Below are 11,205 nucleotides of genomic sequence, written 5' to 3' on the forward strand. Positions count from 1 at the left end.
GGGGAGGAAACATTTAGGAACTAGAGGAAAGTTGTATTTCTCATCGTTGTTATATTGCACCCTGACTGGCTCATCTTCCTGAGACCCCTCTGCAAGGGGATCTCCAGTGGCCTACTCATGGACTTTGGATCTCCACTCCGCACTCCCCCCATCATTCTTCCCCTCGCTCTTTCTTGTGCCTCATCCCACCACTGTCAACAAGAGGAAGCTGGACAAGGCACCTAGGATCAAGGCCAAGTGGGGCAATGGCAGGGCCTCACCCCCTCGGTGACTGGCTTGGGTGGGCATGGTGGGCGGGCGCAGGGGATGAGTGCTCGGACTCTCCCATTGCTGCCCGGAGAGCTGGTGAAAGACAGCTCAGATGTCTGTTCTCGCAAATGATTTCCCAGATTTCTCATCAGGATTGTTGCGCTTTATCATAAACGAGGGAACCATGAACTGATATGTGGTCAGACATTGTCCTTACGGATGTTAAGCAGTACCTATCGCTAATCAAATGGGGGATTCTTGTCTCAGGCCGTGAGCCCAAAGATATAGAGCGGATGGGACAGGTCAGACTCCCATTCACGAGGCCGTGTAGCGCAGGTGAAGCTTCTGAAGGACGACGCCTCCCGTGATGACCTTTCAAGGTAAAAGAAAATCAGTGTAATCATCACAAATGGCGTGGCTCCCAACGCAAACGAACTGTCAGCTCCTTCTCGCTATTGGAAAGGGTGCTGTGGCACCCAAACATGGAAATCACACCTGAGATTACATGGGGATGGGATGGCTATGTGATCACAGGGGCAGATAGGGTGGTCTCTTGATCACTCTCTCCCAGCATCAGCTATACCTTATTTGGGGTACAGGCCCCACAGGCACTGAGAAATCTCTTTGGCAAGCTTTTCCGCCAACCTTTCGGGCTGTCATATGTATTTGCTGAGGGCAGTTTATCTAGCTACGGGTCAAAGCAAAAGCAAGGTTGAGATGAAAATGTAGTCTAAAGTAAGATGGAGTTGAATTCTGGACCAGGTCAAGCCGTTTAGTTAAGCCAGATGCCTCCGTTTTGTTTGGGGCTGTCTTACAGACATGCCTCCTCTGGGGCCGGCTGACCACTCACAATGGCAGGACCTGTCTTTGGCAGGGACTTCCGTCGTGTCACAGACTATCCGTCGTCTTGGGTCTTTTTGCTCAGTAGCCCATTTCTTGCCATCTTACCATGTTAATAGGCCTCTTCTTCAGGGTGAGTTGATTCCCACTGGGCTTAGAGTTACAAACAGGGCCACACGAGAGGAACCGTTTGACACCCTAAAAGTGCTAATAACCCCGGGCATAAAATCAGTCTCTTCTGAAAATGTGGTTTCTTCCGAATACATAATCAGCGAAGGGAGTGGCAGTGGAGTTACATATATTAAATAAAACTTCATGGCACATTTGATTATACAGTGATTATTATAATGATCGAGACAACCATGCTACATAGGCACTAACACCCTCTCGTAATCAGCTAAAAATATTAAAAGAAGGAACCAGTCATAGGGAGTATTGAAGGCAACCAAGTAGCCTTCTGGCAGGTCTTTGTAATGTCTTGCTCTGCTACCTGAAGTTCATTAACCAAGAGCAGCAAGTGGTATCAGCAAGATCACATTTTATTCTTTGTTCAAGCTAAACAGAAATCGAGAGCCATTCTATTGTCTAAAATTGACATGGGATTCTAGAGATTGTTGGTGGTGGCCGTTCCGTCTGCAGGCTTGCACTTGGAGTGACGGTGTTGTCAGGCGCCACAGATGGCGTCCGTGTTGACCCACGGTGAACCGAGAAACAGCAGAATGAAACGCGGCTGAGTCCCGTGCCAGCCTCATGGTGGTTAACGTGTAAGCCCACTTACGTGTCAAGTTGCAGCCGCCGTGTCTATCCATGTCATTGAGGGGCTTCCTCCTTTTCAGTGACCCTCCGTTTTCCCAATCTGATGTCCTTTTCCATGGACTGGTCTTTCTTGATAACATGTCCACCATCCTCTAGGGAGCATTCTAACGACTTCTTCCAAGACGGATGTGTGTGTTCTTCTGGAAGTCCAGGGTGGTCTGTGCCAATACGATCACTCCAGTGCATGGATTCTTCTCCGGCTCTCCTTTTTCACTGTCTAGCTTTCACACGCATAGGAAGCAATGAAAAATGCCACGGCTTAGGTCAGGCACACCCTAGTATTAGTAGAGACCTAGATAGAAGATATGCTGAGAAACAAGAGCTCCGCATTTTTTCATTTTTGTTTAATAAAGGTTTCTGATTTTGTACAAATACTTTGCGTCACTTACCCTCTCACAAGGAGCACTGTTGGCAGCATTGGGCTGTAAGGTCAGCTATTCGGAACCACAAGCCCTCCCTGTGGGAGAAAGAGGAGGCTTCCTCCTCCTGTCAAGAGTCACCGTCTCGGAAACCCACAGGGCCAGTTCTACCCCGCCTCTGGGCTCGCTAGGAATCAGAACCAGCTTGACAGCGGTGAGTTACTCTCTTGCACAGTTAATGTTAGGGACCCTCCACTGAGGTAGATTTATTTCCATTTCTAGGTTCATATTATGAATGATTCTCCATTTACTGCTAAGGAATCGATCCTGCCTCATGGCTTTTGAAAGTGTAATCCTGGAAGTGACTTACACATTATGGGATTTGAGATCATCACAGAAAGCGTACTATGGGGTTTCAGTGAGGGTAATGTGCTTGGAACAGAGTCTGGTCCTCCATAAACACTGTCTGTAGTCTATTATTTTCATTATTGAATCATACTAAGGGACTGGTGTAAACAGCTCAACCCTCTTAGCAGGTCGGTATCATTGAGAGACCCGTTTTCAAAATGAGGAAATAGTTCAGTAAGATGAGGACCCTCCTCCGTCACACAGTGAGCCTGAGACACAGCCTAAAGCCCAGAGCTCCTATTAGGCACATCTGTAGTCTCTGTCTGTAGCTTCCTCTCAGCCTGCCTGGCTATAGGATCCTATAGGCACATACATATACTGTAAGGTGACCAGACGTCCCGCTTTCTCCAGGACAGTCCCGATTTTTAACAATTTGTCCTGCGTCCCGCAGCATTTTTAAAAAGTCCCGATTTTTGGAAAGAATGCACGACAAGCTAGGGTATACGGTTTTCGGCTGCCATGTGGCTATTTCGCCAGGATATGAGTTTTATCAATGGTGTCCTGCTGGTGCCCCGCTTTACCAATGTTAAAATCTGGTCACCTTAATATATGGTCTACGGGCCTGGGGTCTTGGAACTGACTCCTCCTGGGTACCCTCTTTCCCTAGAGCTGGAGATGGCCAAGGCCCGGAACCAACTGGATGCTGTGCTGCAGTGTCTGCTGGAGAAGAGCCACATGGATAGGTGAGGACCCAGACCAAGGGGTGGGGGGGTGCCACAGGGGGCTAGGGAACCAGTAGGTGGAACCTTCTTGTCCTGGGTGGGCCTGGGTGGGACCCTAGAAACTGGCTTGGGGAAGAAGGTGCCCAAAGGGAGGTCACTTGGTGCCTTCCCACGCTGGGCCCTTGGAACCCTGAGCGAACCGTTCTCTTCTGCTACCAGGGAGCGAGGAGATGAGGATGCTGGGAGGACGCCCTCGGACACCCACAATAAGTAAGCTTCTGAGATAGGACCTGCAGCTGACGGTTGGTGCTCCATCTCTGCTTCCTCCAGCACAGCCCTGACCCCTCCACGTGTCCAGAGACCCGGTGGCAAGAGAAAGCTTAGCTCCCCTGTGGTGGGCACCTGGATCCCCAGGGACGTGGGTTGGACGTGTGATCGTCCGAGGCTTGATCCCAGTATCCCCAGGGTGCCCCTCGAGAGGTGCTGCGCAGTCTTTGTTCAAGGTGGGGTCAGCCTGCTGACACCCTGTCTCTCCCCACAGGGACTGCTCCATCGCCGCCACCGGCAAACGGTAAGGTGGCGGGGACCTCAGTCAACTGACAAGGGGTTCCCAGCCCCCACCCGGCTTCTAACATTCCCCCACCCCTCCCCTACAGGCCGTCCACCCGCTTCCCTCACCAGCGGCGCAAGAAGAGGAGAGAGATGGATGATGGGCTGGCCGAGGGAGGGCCTCCACGATCCAGTGAGTGGGCAGTGCCCTATAGAGGGCCAGCGGAGGCCAGAGGACTCTGTGAGGATGTCCACTCACCTTCCATCCCCACCCCTCCCCAGACACGTATGTGATCAAGCTGTTTGACCGGAGTGTGGACTTGGCCCAGTTCAGTGAGAACACCCCGCTGTACCCCATCTGCCGTGCCTGGATGCGCAACAGCCCCACCTCTCGCGAGCGAGACCGGTCACCCACCTCACCGCTACCCCCGCCTCCTGAGGATGAGGAGGTGGGCAGCCACAGGGTTTGACCTCCACCCCCACCCCCCTCTCTGCCAAGCTAGCAAGGCAGTCAGGAGTAGGCCCCTGTGTCCCTCAGCTATGGCCCACGAATCCGATGAGGGGTGCCAAGTTGAACCCTCGAGCCTGGGAGGATTAGATAGAAGCCCTTGGCCAGACCAGCCTGCCCTGGCAGGGTGGGAACAGGGCTCCTCTGGGCAGGTGGACACAACCTTCAAATTTGGGGTCCCCAGGAGCTCGGCTAGCCAAGCTGGTCATCTGGTTGAAGGAGGTGAAAAATAGGGTTTCCCTAGACAAACAACCCCCTTATAGAGGTGGCCCAGGCAGGACAAACATGGCCCCTTGAACTGGCCAGGGTAGAGAAGACTTTCCCATGGCAGGTGAGAACGGTGAGAGGAGGTCGGTCCCCCAGGTGACAGAGATGTGTCCCTTGGATAAGGTTCGCTAGGGCAGGCCAACCTGATCCCCAGGGTGGGCAGTGGCCCTGCCCTTTAGACATGACTCACGTCTTGTCACTGGAAAAGGCTAGAGACACAGTGTGCATTCACAGCCCTCTGACTCCCTTGAGCCGGCTGTGGGGCCCTTGTGTGCCCAGGGGTCAGAGGTTACCAACAGCAAGAGTCGCGATGTGTACAAGCTGCCTCCACCCATGGCCCCTGGAGATTCCTGCAGAACTCGGATTCCCTCCCCGTTGCAGCCTGAGACCCAGGGTACCCCGGATGATGAGGTGGGTGTGCCAGATTGGACCGGGACTGGGGCTGACCCACGTTATGGGGCTTAGGGCACGGCCACCCAGCCTGGCCTCTGTGTCCACACAGCCCGCCGAGCCCGAGCCGGCACCCTCCACCCTCATCTATCGCAACATGCAGCGCTGGAAACGCATTCGCCAGAGGTGAGCCCTCCCCAACCCGCCGGCCCACGGTGGCCTCCGCCCCAACTGCTGAGCCTTTCCCGTGTCGTGTCCCCTTCCCACCTCACCCACCCCAGGTGGAAGGAGGCATCCCATCGGAACCAGCTCCGTTACTCAGAAAGCATGAAGATCCTACGGGAGATGTACGACCGGCAGTGATGTTTTCTCAGCTCCCGACCCCAATAAAAACCCTCCGCCTCCGTTGTTCTGGCCTCCGCTTACTCTAGCCCATCCCCCACCCCGCCCCCTCTCCTCCGTGGCCCAGACAGACACGAGGCAGCTGGCCGAATTCCAGCACGTTTATTGGAGTGGGCTTAGGTGGGGTGGGGGTGGGAGGCAGCAGGGAGGTTGCTTGGTTGATCTTGAAAAATAGAGGGGAGATTGCCGGGAGTAGCTGGCCAGAGGCTTGGGGCTCAGGAAAAAGATGGGGGGAAGAGGTTCTGGTTGGAGCAGGCGTGGGGTTTGGGCTATCTATGCCATCAGGGGAGGTTGGGGAATAATTTGAGGGTGGGGGGTCTGGCTGGCCTGGGACCAGGTGGTTCCGTCCCCGCGACTGGGCTCCTTGGGCTGTGGGTGTGGCCATGCATGACTCTGGTCTGGGGCAGGGCTGCGGAACAGAATCTGGACTTAGAGCTTGAAAAAGGGAGTAGGGGAGGGGGGCTGTCTTGAGAAAAGGAATATCTGCCAAGAAGGTGGGGTCAAGTTTGGGTGGGGGTGGGGAAGGGTCTACAAGGGGTATCCAGGCTAAATGTTAGGTGGCAAGGTCAGGGCATGATCCCAGCTGGGACAGGAGAGGGGTCTTGGCAAGCTGTGGACATCTGGCTGGGCGGAGTCAGGTAGGCTTTAAATGAGGGGGCCTCGGGCGGCTCCCTGCGTTCCAGCTGCGCTCCGGAGCCCCTACTTAGCCGCAGCTGGCGGCGGCGGCGGCGGCAGCGAGGACTGGGCCGGCGCCGGTGCGGCCTGGATGGACAGAACGCCCTCGGGAGACAGCGCGGATGTCACGGCTGTCGGATCCACACCCGCCGGCAAGCGGTAGCGGCGATGGAACTCACGCGCGACGAAGCCGTGCTCATCCTGGAGGAGGGGACAGCGGGAGGGGCGGGCTCGAGTCAAGGGGCCCCAGGATCCGGCGGGCCTTGCCCATCCCCTGACCAGAGCCCCGGCTCCGCCCCGCCTCCCGCCAGCTCTGGCCCCGGCCCCGCCCCTCCAGCTCGCTCACCGGGCGCTCCTCGTGGTGCGCATGCACCTCCACGTGGTCCCCCACCACCTTGACAGCAATTTCCTCTGGCGAGAAGTGCTTCACGTCGAGCAGCACCGAGAAGTGACCGGGGGCCGTCGGCACCTGGCTCCCCCGTGCAGGGTGGGGGTGGGGGTGGGGGTCATTGGGTGGGCGGAGGCTCTGGGAACCCAGCCAGACGCCGGCCCCCAGGATGGGGCCTCCGGAACGGGAGAGGCCCGGTCCCCACCCCTTCTACTAGGATAACTGTATTCGCTAGGGAACCCCTCCGAGTCAGGAGGCCCCCTTCCCCTGCAAGGTCAAGCCTCAGCATCGGGTCCCTCAAGGCTGGCTCCCCCTGTCATTAATCCCTAATTCACCATAACTCCTCCCATTCCCCCTCTCCCCTCCACCCCCGCAATCTTCCCACCCTCCCCTCTAGGCTACTGGGGCCCTAATCCAAAAATCACCAAGATGCCTCGACCCCCAATATCCGGAGTCCTTCTACCCGCCCACTGGAGTCAAGGGGCCTCACACCCCAGCAGTGCTGGGACTCCGCCCCCACTTCTCGGAGCAGGCAGGCTCTGCGCCCATAAATCACTGGGCCCCTTCTCCCTCTCCAGGAAACCTCGCCTCACCAGTGTCCAATCTCCTCTCGGCAGAGCAGAACATTCCTGCCACTGGGGAATCACCCAGGGGGCCCCACGGCCCTCGGACTGGCTGGGCCCCTCCCTCTTTCCAGATTCCCTGGGTTCCTAGCCCTTTTCAGAGTCCCCAAAAGTTGGCAGTGCCCTTGGAGTGAGTTAACCACCAGCCCCCACAGGGCCCAGTTTTCAACCACCGACATCACCCACTTAACGAGACCCCCAGAACGCCAAGGGATTTCTCATCCCTTTCCGTAACCCAGCGTGCCCATTCCTTTCCCACAGCCCCACCCCCACCCAAAGTCACCCTCACTCAAAATCACCAGCCCCGCGGGGCTCACCCAGACCTCTCACCCTAGGAAAGACCGGCTACCTGAGCTGGCACTTGGGCGGTGGGCAGTGCCACGCTGGGGGCGCGCAGGTAGTAAGGGGCGAGCGCGGCAGGGCACAGCGATGCCAGCTCAGCCTCCAGCAGCCCCTCGCCGAAGCGCTGGTCAAAGAGGCGGCCGGGCGTCGAAATCCCGGGCAGCGGGGCTGAGGCGCGACGCAGCCAAGAGGGCTGTACGGGCACTGGGATCTCCATCGTGCTTGCGGCCGCAGTGTGCCTCCGAGCGAGGGGCCCTGTCTTTATAACGCGCGCTTGAGCCCGCCCTTCGAGGGCCGCCCAGGGACACTGGGAGCGCGGCCAGATCTGGCCATTAGTAGAGCCTGATTTAGAAAGCCCAACAATTAGATGCCCATTCCATTTATTAAGCGCCTGCTGGATGCATAGTAAATAAAGGTCGCCAGGGAGGTGTCATGAAGATCCCCCAGTTTCAGAAGGGGAAACTAAGGCCCGGGAGGCGGAGCTTTAACACAAGTCCCGAAACCCCAGCGCCGGGAGGCCCTCAGCCCCCGTAATCCACCCTGGCCTCTTTGGGAGATGACGTAGGCGGCAGAGGGGAGGGGGTGAGGAGCAGATTCCAGAGTAGAGAGAATGTGGTCGCTGGGCCAGGCTGTCAGGAGGACACAGAACAGAGCGTACCCCCACCCTAAGCCCAGCCCCGTCGACAGGCCGGGGGTCTAACTCTGTGCCTCTGACTCAGCCCCAGGTGCTCAGGACAATGGAGTCTGCCAAGTGTGCAGCGAGCCAGGGGGCATGGGCACCAACCATTCAGGTTGGCCCTCAGGGGCCGTGCGCCCAGATCCAGAAATAGCTCCTTTTGATCCTGCCACCTATCCCCTTGGCCAAGAGCCCAGACCTGGCGTCTAGGGCGGCCAGCTGCTTCTGCAGCAAGAGAGAAATGGTTAGACGACTGGCAGTACAGGCTGGCTGGCTGAACTGACGGAGGGGGTGGCGGATAGAGACGGGGCAGGCCCCGATTGTCCCTGCAACGGGATGAACGGTGGTTAGACTGGAGTTGGGATGGGATGGCCGCCAACAACAGGGAAGCGGTGATAGAGCCGGCGGGCGGAAGAGCGAACGGACTTCAGGTGGCGACCTAACCGCTAGCCCAGCCTCGGATCCTTTTCATTGGTGCACGCGCCTGCCAATTACTTAGTGCCCGCTGCAGACCGACCAATCACACGCGCTCTCTCAAGCAGACGAGCGTGAGAGCCAATCACGAGACACCTCCTTTTTGCCATTTACCTGTTATCTTTATTTTCCTCTTGATCATTGGTTGTCTTAGAGGCCGCTCTTTCCGCGCGGGTTTTCTCACGAAGAGGAGGGGCCGATTGCTAAGCGACGCAAGATGCGCGCGGGGTCTGCCGGATCACCGTGCTGGACAGACAGCCGCGCCATGGTGGCCGCAGGTGAGCCGGGGCTTTTCCTAGAGAGTGACGGCGACACAGCCCAGGCTCAAGTTCGATGGGGTCCCGAGTCGCTCCGGCTCCCGGCTCGGCCGTAGTAGAACCACAATTCCCAAGATGCTTCACGTCCTGGGCCGCGTCAGCCTTGGGCTTCACCGTCCCAGCGGTCCCGGACGCGTCGTTTGTTCCGTTCGCTTTCAGTGGCCCCAAGAGCTTCTTTCCTCTAAAGATGTCCAAGAACGTCTAGAAAATTAGGTTGCTTTCGATTGCAGTTGCCCCAGACACGCACGATAGACGGTGCCTTTGAATGTTCTCTTTTGAGCCCGGGCTCAGTGACTCCGGATTGCCCAAAACCCGTTGCCCCGGGTCCATGCAGACTCAACAGCGTTTTGTAGGACAGAGTAGAACTGCCCCACCGGGTTTCCAAGGAAACAGGACTTTAGGGTGTGTTTTTTAAAGGGGTTTCTTTAGGGAAACAAGACTCACATCTTTCTCCCAGGGAACAGCTAATAGATTCTAACCGCAGACCTTACTGTTAGCAGATGGGGGCATAGCCAGGACCCCTTTGGGAGTCTTATTCCAACCCATTGCGATTCTGATTCCTAGCGACCTTGTGGGAGAGTGCGGAGCTGCCCCTGTGGGCTTCTGAAACTGTAACTCTATGGGACTAGAGAGCCTCATCTTTCTCCCATAGAGAGGCTGGTGGTTTCGAACTGCTGACCTTGGGGCTGGCGGCCTGATGTGTAACCCACTAGATCTCCAGTGCTCTTTAAGGGAGATTAGAGTCCATTAAACTGTCTGTTCTACACTGGTGCCCCAGGATCTTATGGGAAATGTCAGAGATAGGGACTAGCGGCGGTTGTCAACACCTGGGATGCTCCCAGAAAGAGCTGGGTGCTTAGCCCCGACTTTCAGACATTCTGCTTCTGTTGTTCTGGGGTGGAGGTTGCACATCTGTGCTTTTAAAAGGTCTGTCCTAGACTGGACCTGGAAGGCGTCCTGGGGGGCCCAGTCATTAAATGCTTGGCTCCTGCTGATCTACTCCCCCAAAGATTCCCAAAACCAACCCCGTTGCCATCGAATGGATTCCAGCTCAAAGTGAGAGCCCTTATAAGACAGAGTAGAACTGCCCCGTGCAGCGTCCAAGGCTGTAAGCCTTGACTGAAGGGGACTGCCACACCTTTCTCCTGCAGAGTAGCTGGTGCTTGAACGGTCCAACTTTGGCTTAGCACCCCGCTGCACCACCCGGGCTCTTCACCCTTAAAGATGACAGCCTAAAGAAACCCCGGGGGGAGTGCCACTTGGCAACATAGCTTCACCACGAATCAGAATCTACTCCTTGGAGTTGCATACGACAGCAAGCTAGATCCAGGGCTGAGAGCCAAGGGCTAGCAATGAGAGCTTGGCAGGATTGTGCCTTCAGGGTCTGTATCTTGCATGTGCCTTATGGGAATTAGAGCCCATCCCTTCTAGGGATCCATGGGACATGTAGTCTGAGCCTGTGCTCCTCCTCTGATGGCTGCAGCCATCAAACTTCCCACCCTAGGCAGGCCAGCACCCCCCTCAACAGTCTGCTCTCCCCTCGCAGCCTGCCAGTTCTCTCCATTCAAGGCAGTCCCTTTGAGGACAGCCTCCTGGGTCCGCTATAACTGGCCACCCCAAAGACAAACCCCAGGGCCCAAGGTCAGGACACCCACAGAATGTGCTGTGCAGCCAACCCAAGAGCCAGGTTAGATGGAAGGAAGATGTGGGATTAGTGATGGAGGTGAAAGGTTTGGAGATGACCCGTCCTTCCTACTCTCCTACCCAGTCACTCTAGATTGTCCATTGTGAGGTGAGAGCATCTTCTGTCCCCTCTGGACTGAGACGTCGTGTCTGTCTTCATTCCCGATTCAGAGTGACCCCTCAGTCCTCTCTTTCTCCACTCCTCCCCTCTCTCAGGCCTTGAGTCCATCCTGGCCCCAGAAACCCAGACTTCCAGCAGCTCCATGGCTTCCAACTCCCCTGAGCTGTTTGAGGAGTCGTGGCCCTCCAGCTCAGGGACCCCTTCCTCACTGGGCACCTCTGAGGGACAGATGGGGCTGTCCCCACCACTTACCCCGATCGACAGCGGAGACTCAGTGGTGGCGAAGTAAGTACTGGTGGCCCTGAGGGATAAGGAAAGTTTGGGCTAGAAACTGGCGGGCCAGCCCAGGTACATGGTAGGCATGATCAAGCGCTTGGGTTCTGGAGCGAGATTGCCTGGGTTCACAGCCTCTCTCTCTCTCTCTCTCTCTCTCTCTCTCTCTCTCTCTCTCTCTCT

General features: G+C 56.7%; 3 protein-coding genes across 5 annotated transcripts in view; 2 read left to right on the top strand and 1 right to left on the bottom strand.

Moving 5' to 3' along the window:
* The window catches only part of LIN37 (lin-37 DREAM MuvB core complex component), a 24,587-nt gene extending 19,131 nt beyond the window's left edge, over positions 1–5,456 (top strand). The window contains exons 2-9 of one of the 3 annotated variants that reach the window (XM_045293032.1): positions 3,280–3,355; positions 3,554–3,604; positions 3,876–3,905; positions 3,991–4,076; positions 4,166–4,332; positions 4,893–5,069; positions 5,161–5,234; positions 5,330–5,456. In XM_045293032.1, coding sequence (XP_045148967.1) covers positions 3,280–3,355; positions 3,554–3,604; positions 3,876–3,905; positions 3,991–4,076; positions 4,166–4,332; positions 4,893–5,069; positions 5,161–5,234; positions 5,330–5,411 — 743 coding nt within the window. In that variant the 3' untranslated portion in view covers positions 5,412–5,456. The remainder of the gene's footprint in view (positions 1–3,279; positions 3,356–3,553; positions 3,605–3,875; positions 3,906–3,990; positions 4,077–4,165; positions 4,333–4,892; positions 5,070–5,160; positions 5,235–5,329) is intronic. The other 2 variants (XM_004715800.2, XM_045293033.1) reach the window with 2 other exon arrangements.
* An 80-nt stretch (positions 5,457–5,536) lies between these two features.
* On the bottom strand, positions 5,537–7,733 carry HSPB6 (heat shock protein family B (small) member 6). Its single transcript, XM_045292806.1, has 3 exons — positions 7,486–7,733; positions 6,472–6,594; positions 5,537–6,326 (listed from the first exon to the last, which is right to left on the bottom strand). Exons 1-3 carry the CDS (start codon positions 7,693–7,695, stop codon positions 6,150–6,152), a joined length of 510 nt encoding a protein of 169 aa, XP_045148741.1. The 5' UTR covers positions 7,696–7,733; the 3' UTR covers positions 5,537–6,149.
* A 3,126-nt stretch (positions 7,734–10,859) lies between these two features.
* PROSER3 (proline and serine rich 3) overlaps positions 10,860–11,205 on the top strand; it is a 9,124-nt gene continuing 8,778 nt past the window's right edge. The window contains exon 1 of the mRNA XM_045292715.1: positions 10,860–11,034. Within this exon, the coding sequence (XP_045148650.1) occupies positions 10,892–11,034 (143 nt within the window). The 5' untranslated portion in view covers positions 10,860–10,891. The remainder of the gene's footprint in view (positions 11,035–11,205) is intronic.

Source organism: Echinops telfairi, unplaced genomic scaffold (assembly GCF_000313985.2).
Source record: "Echinops telfairi isolate 266 unplaced genomic scaffold, ASM31398v2 ScPeMD7_655;HRSCAF=1070, whole genome shotgun sequence".
NCBI lineage: Eukaryota > Metazoa > Chordata > Mammalia > Afrosoricida > Tenrecidae > Echinops > Echinops telfairi.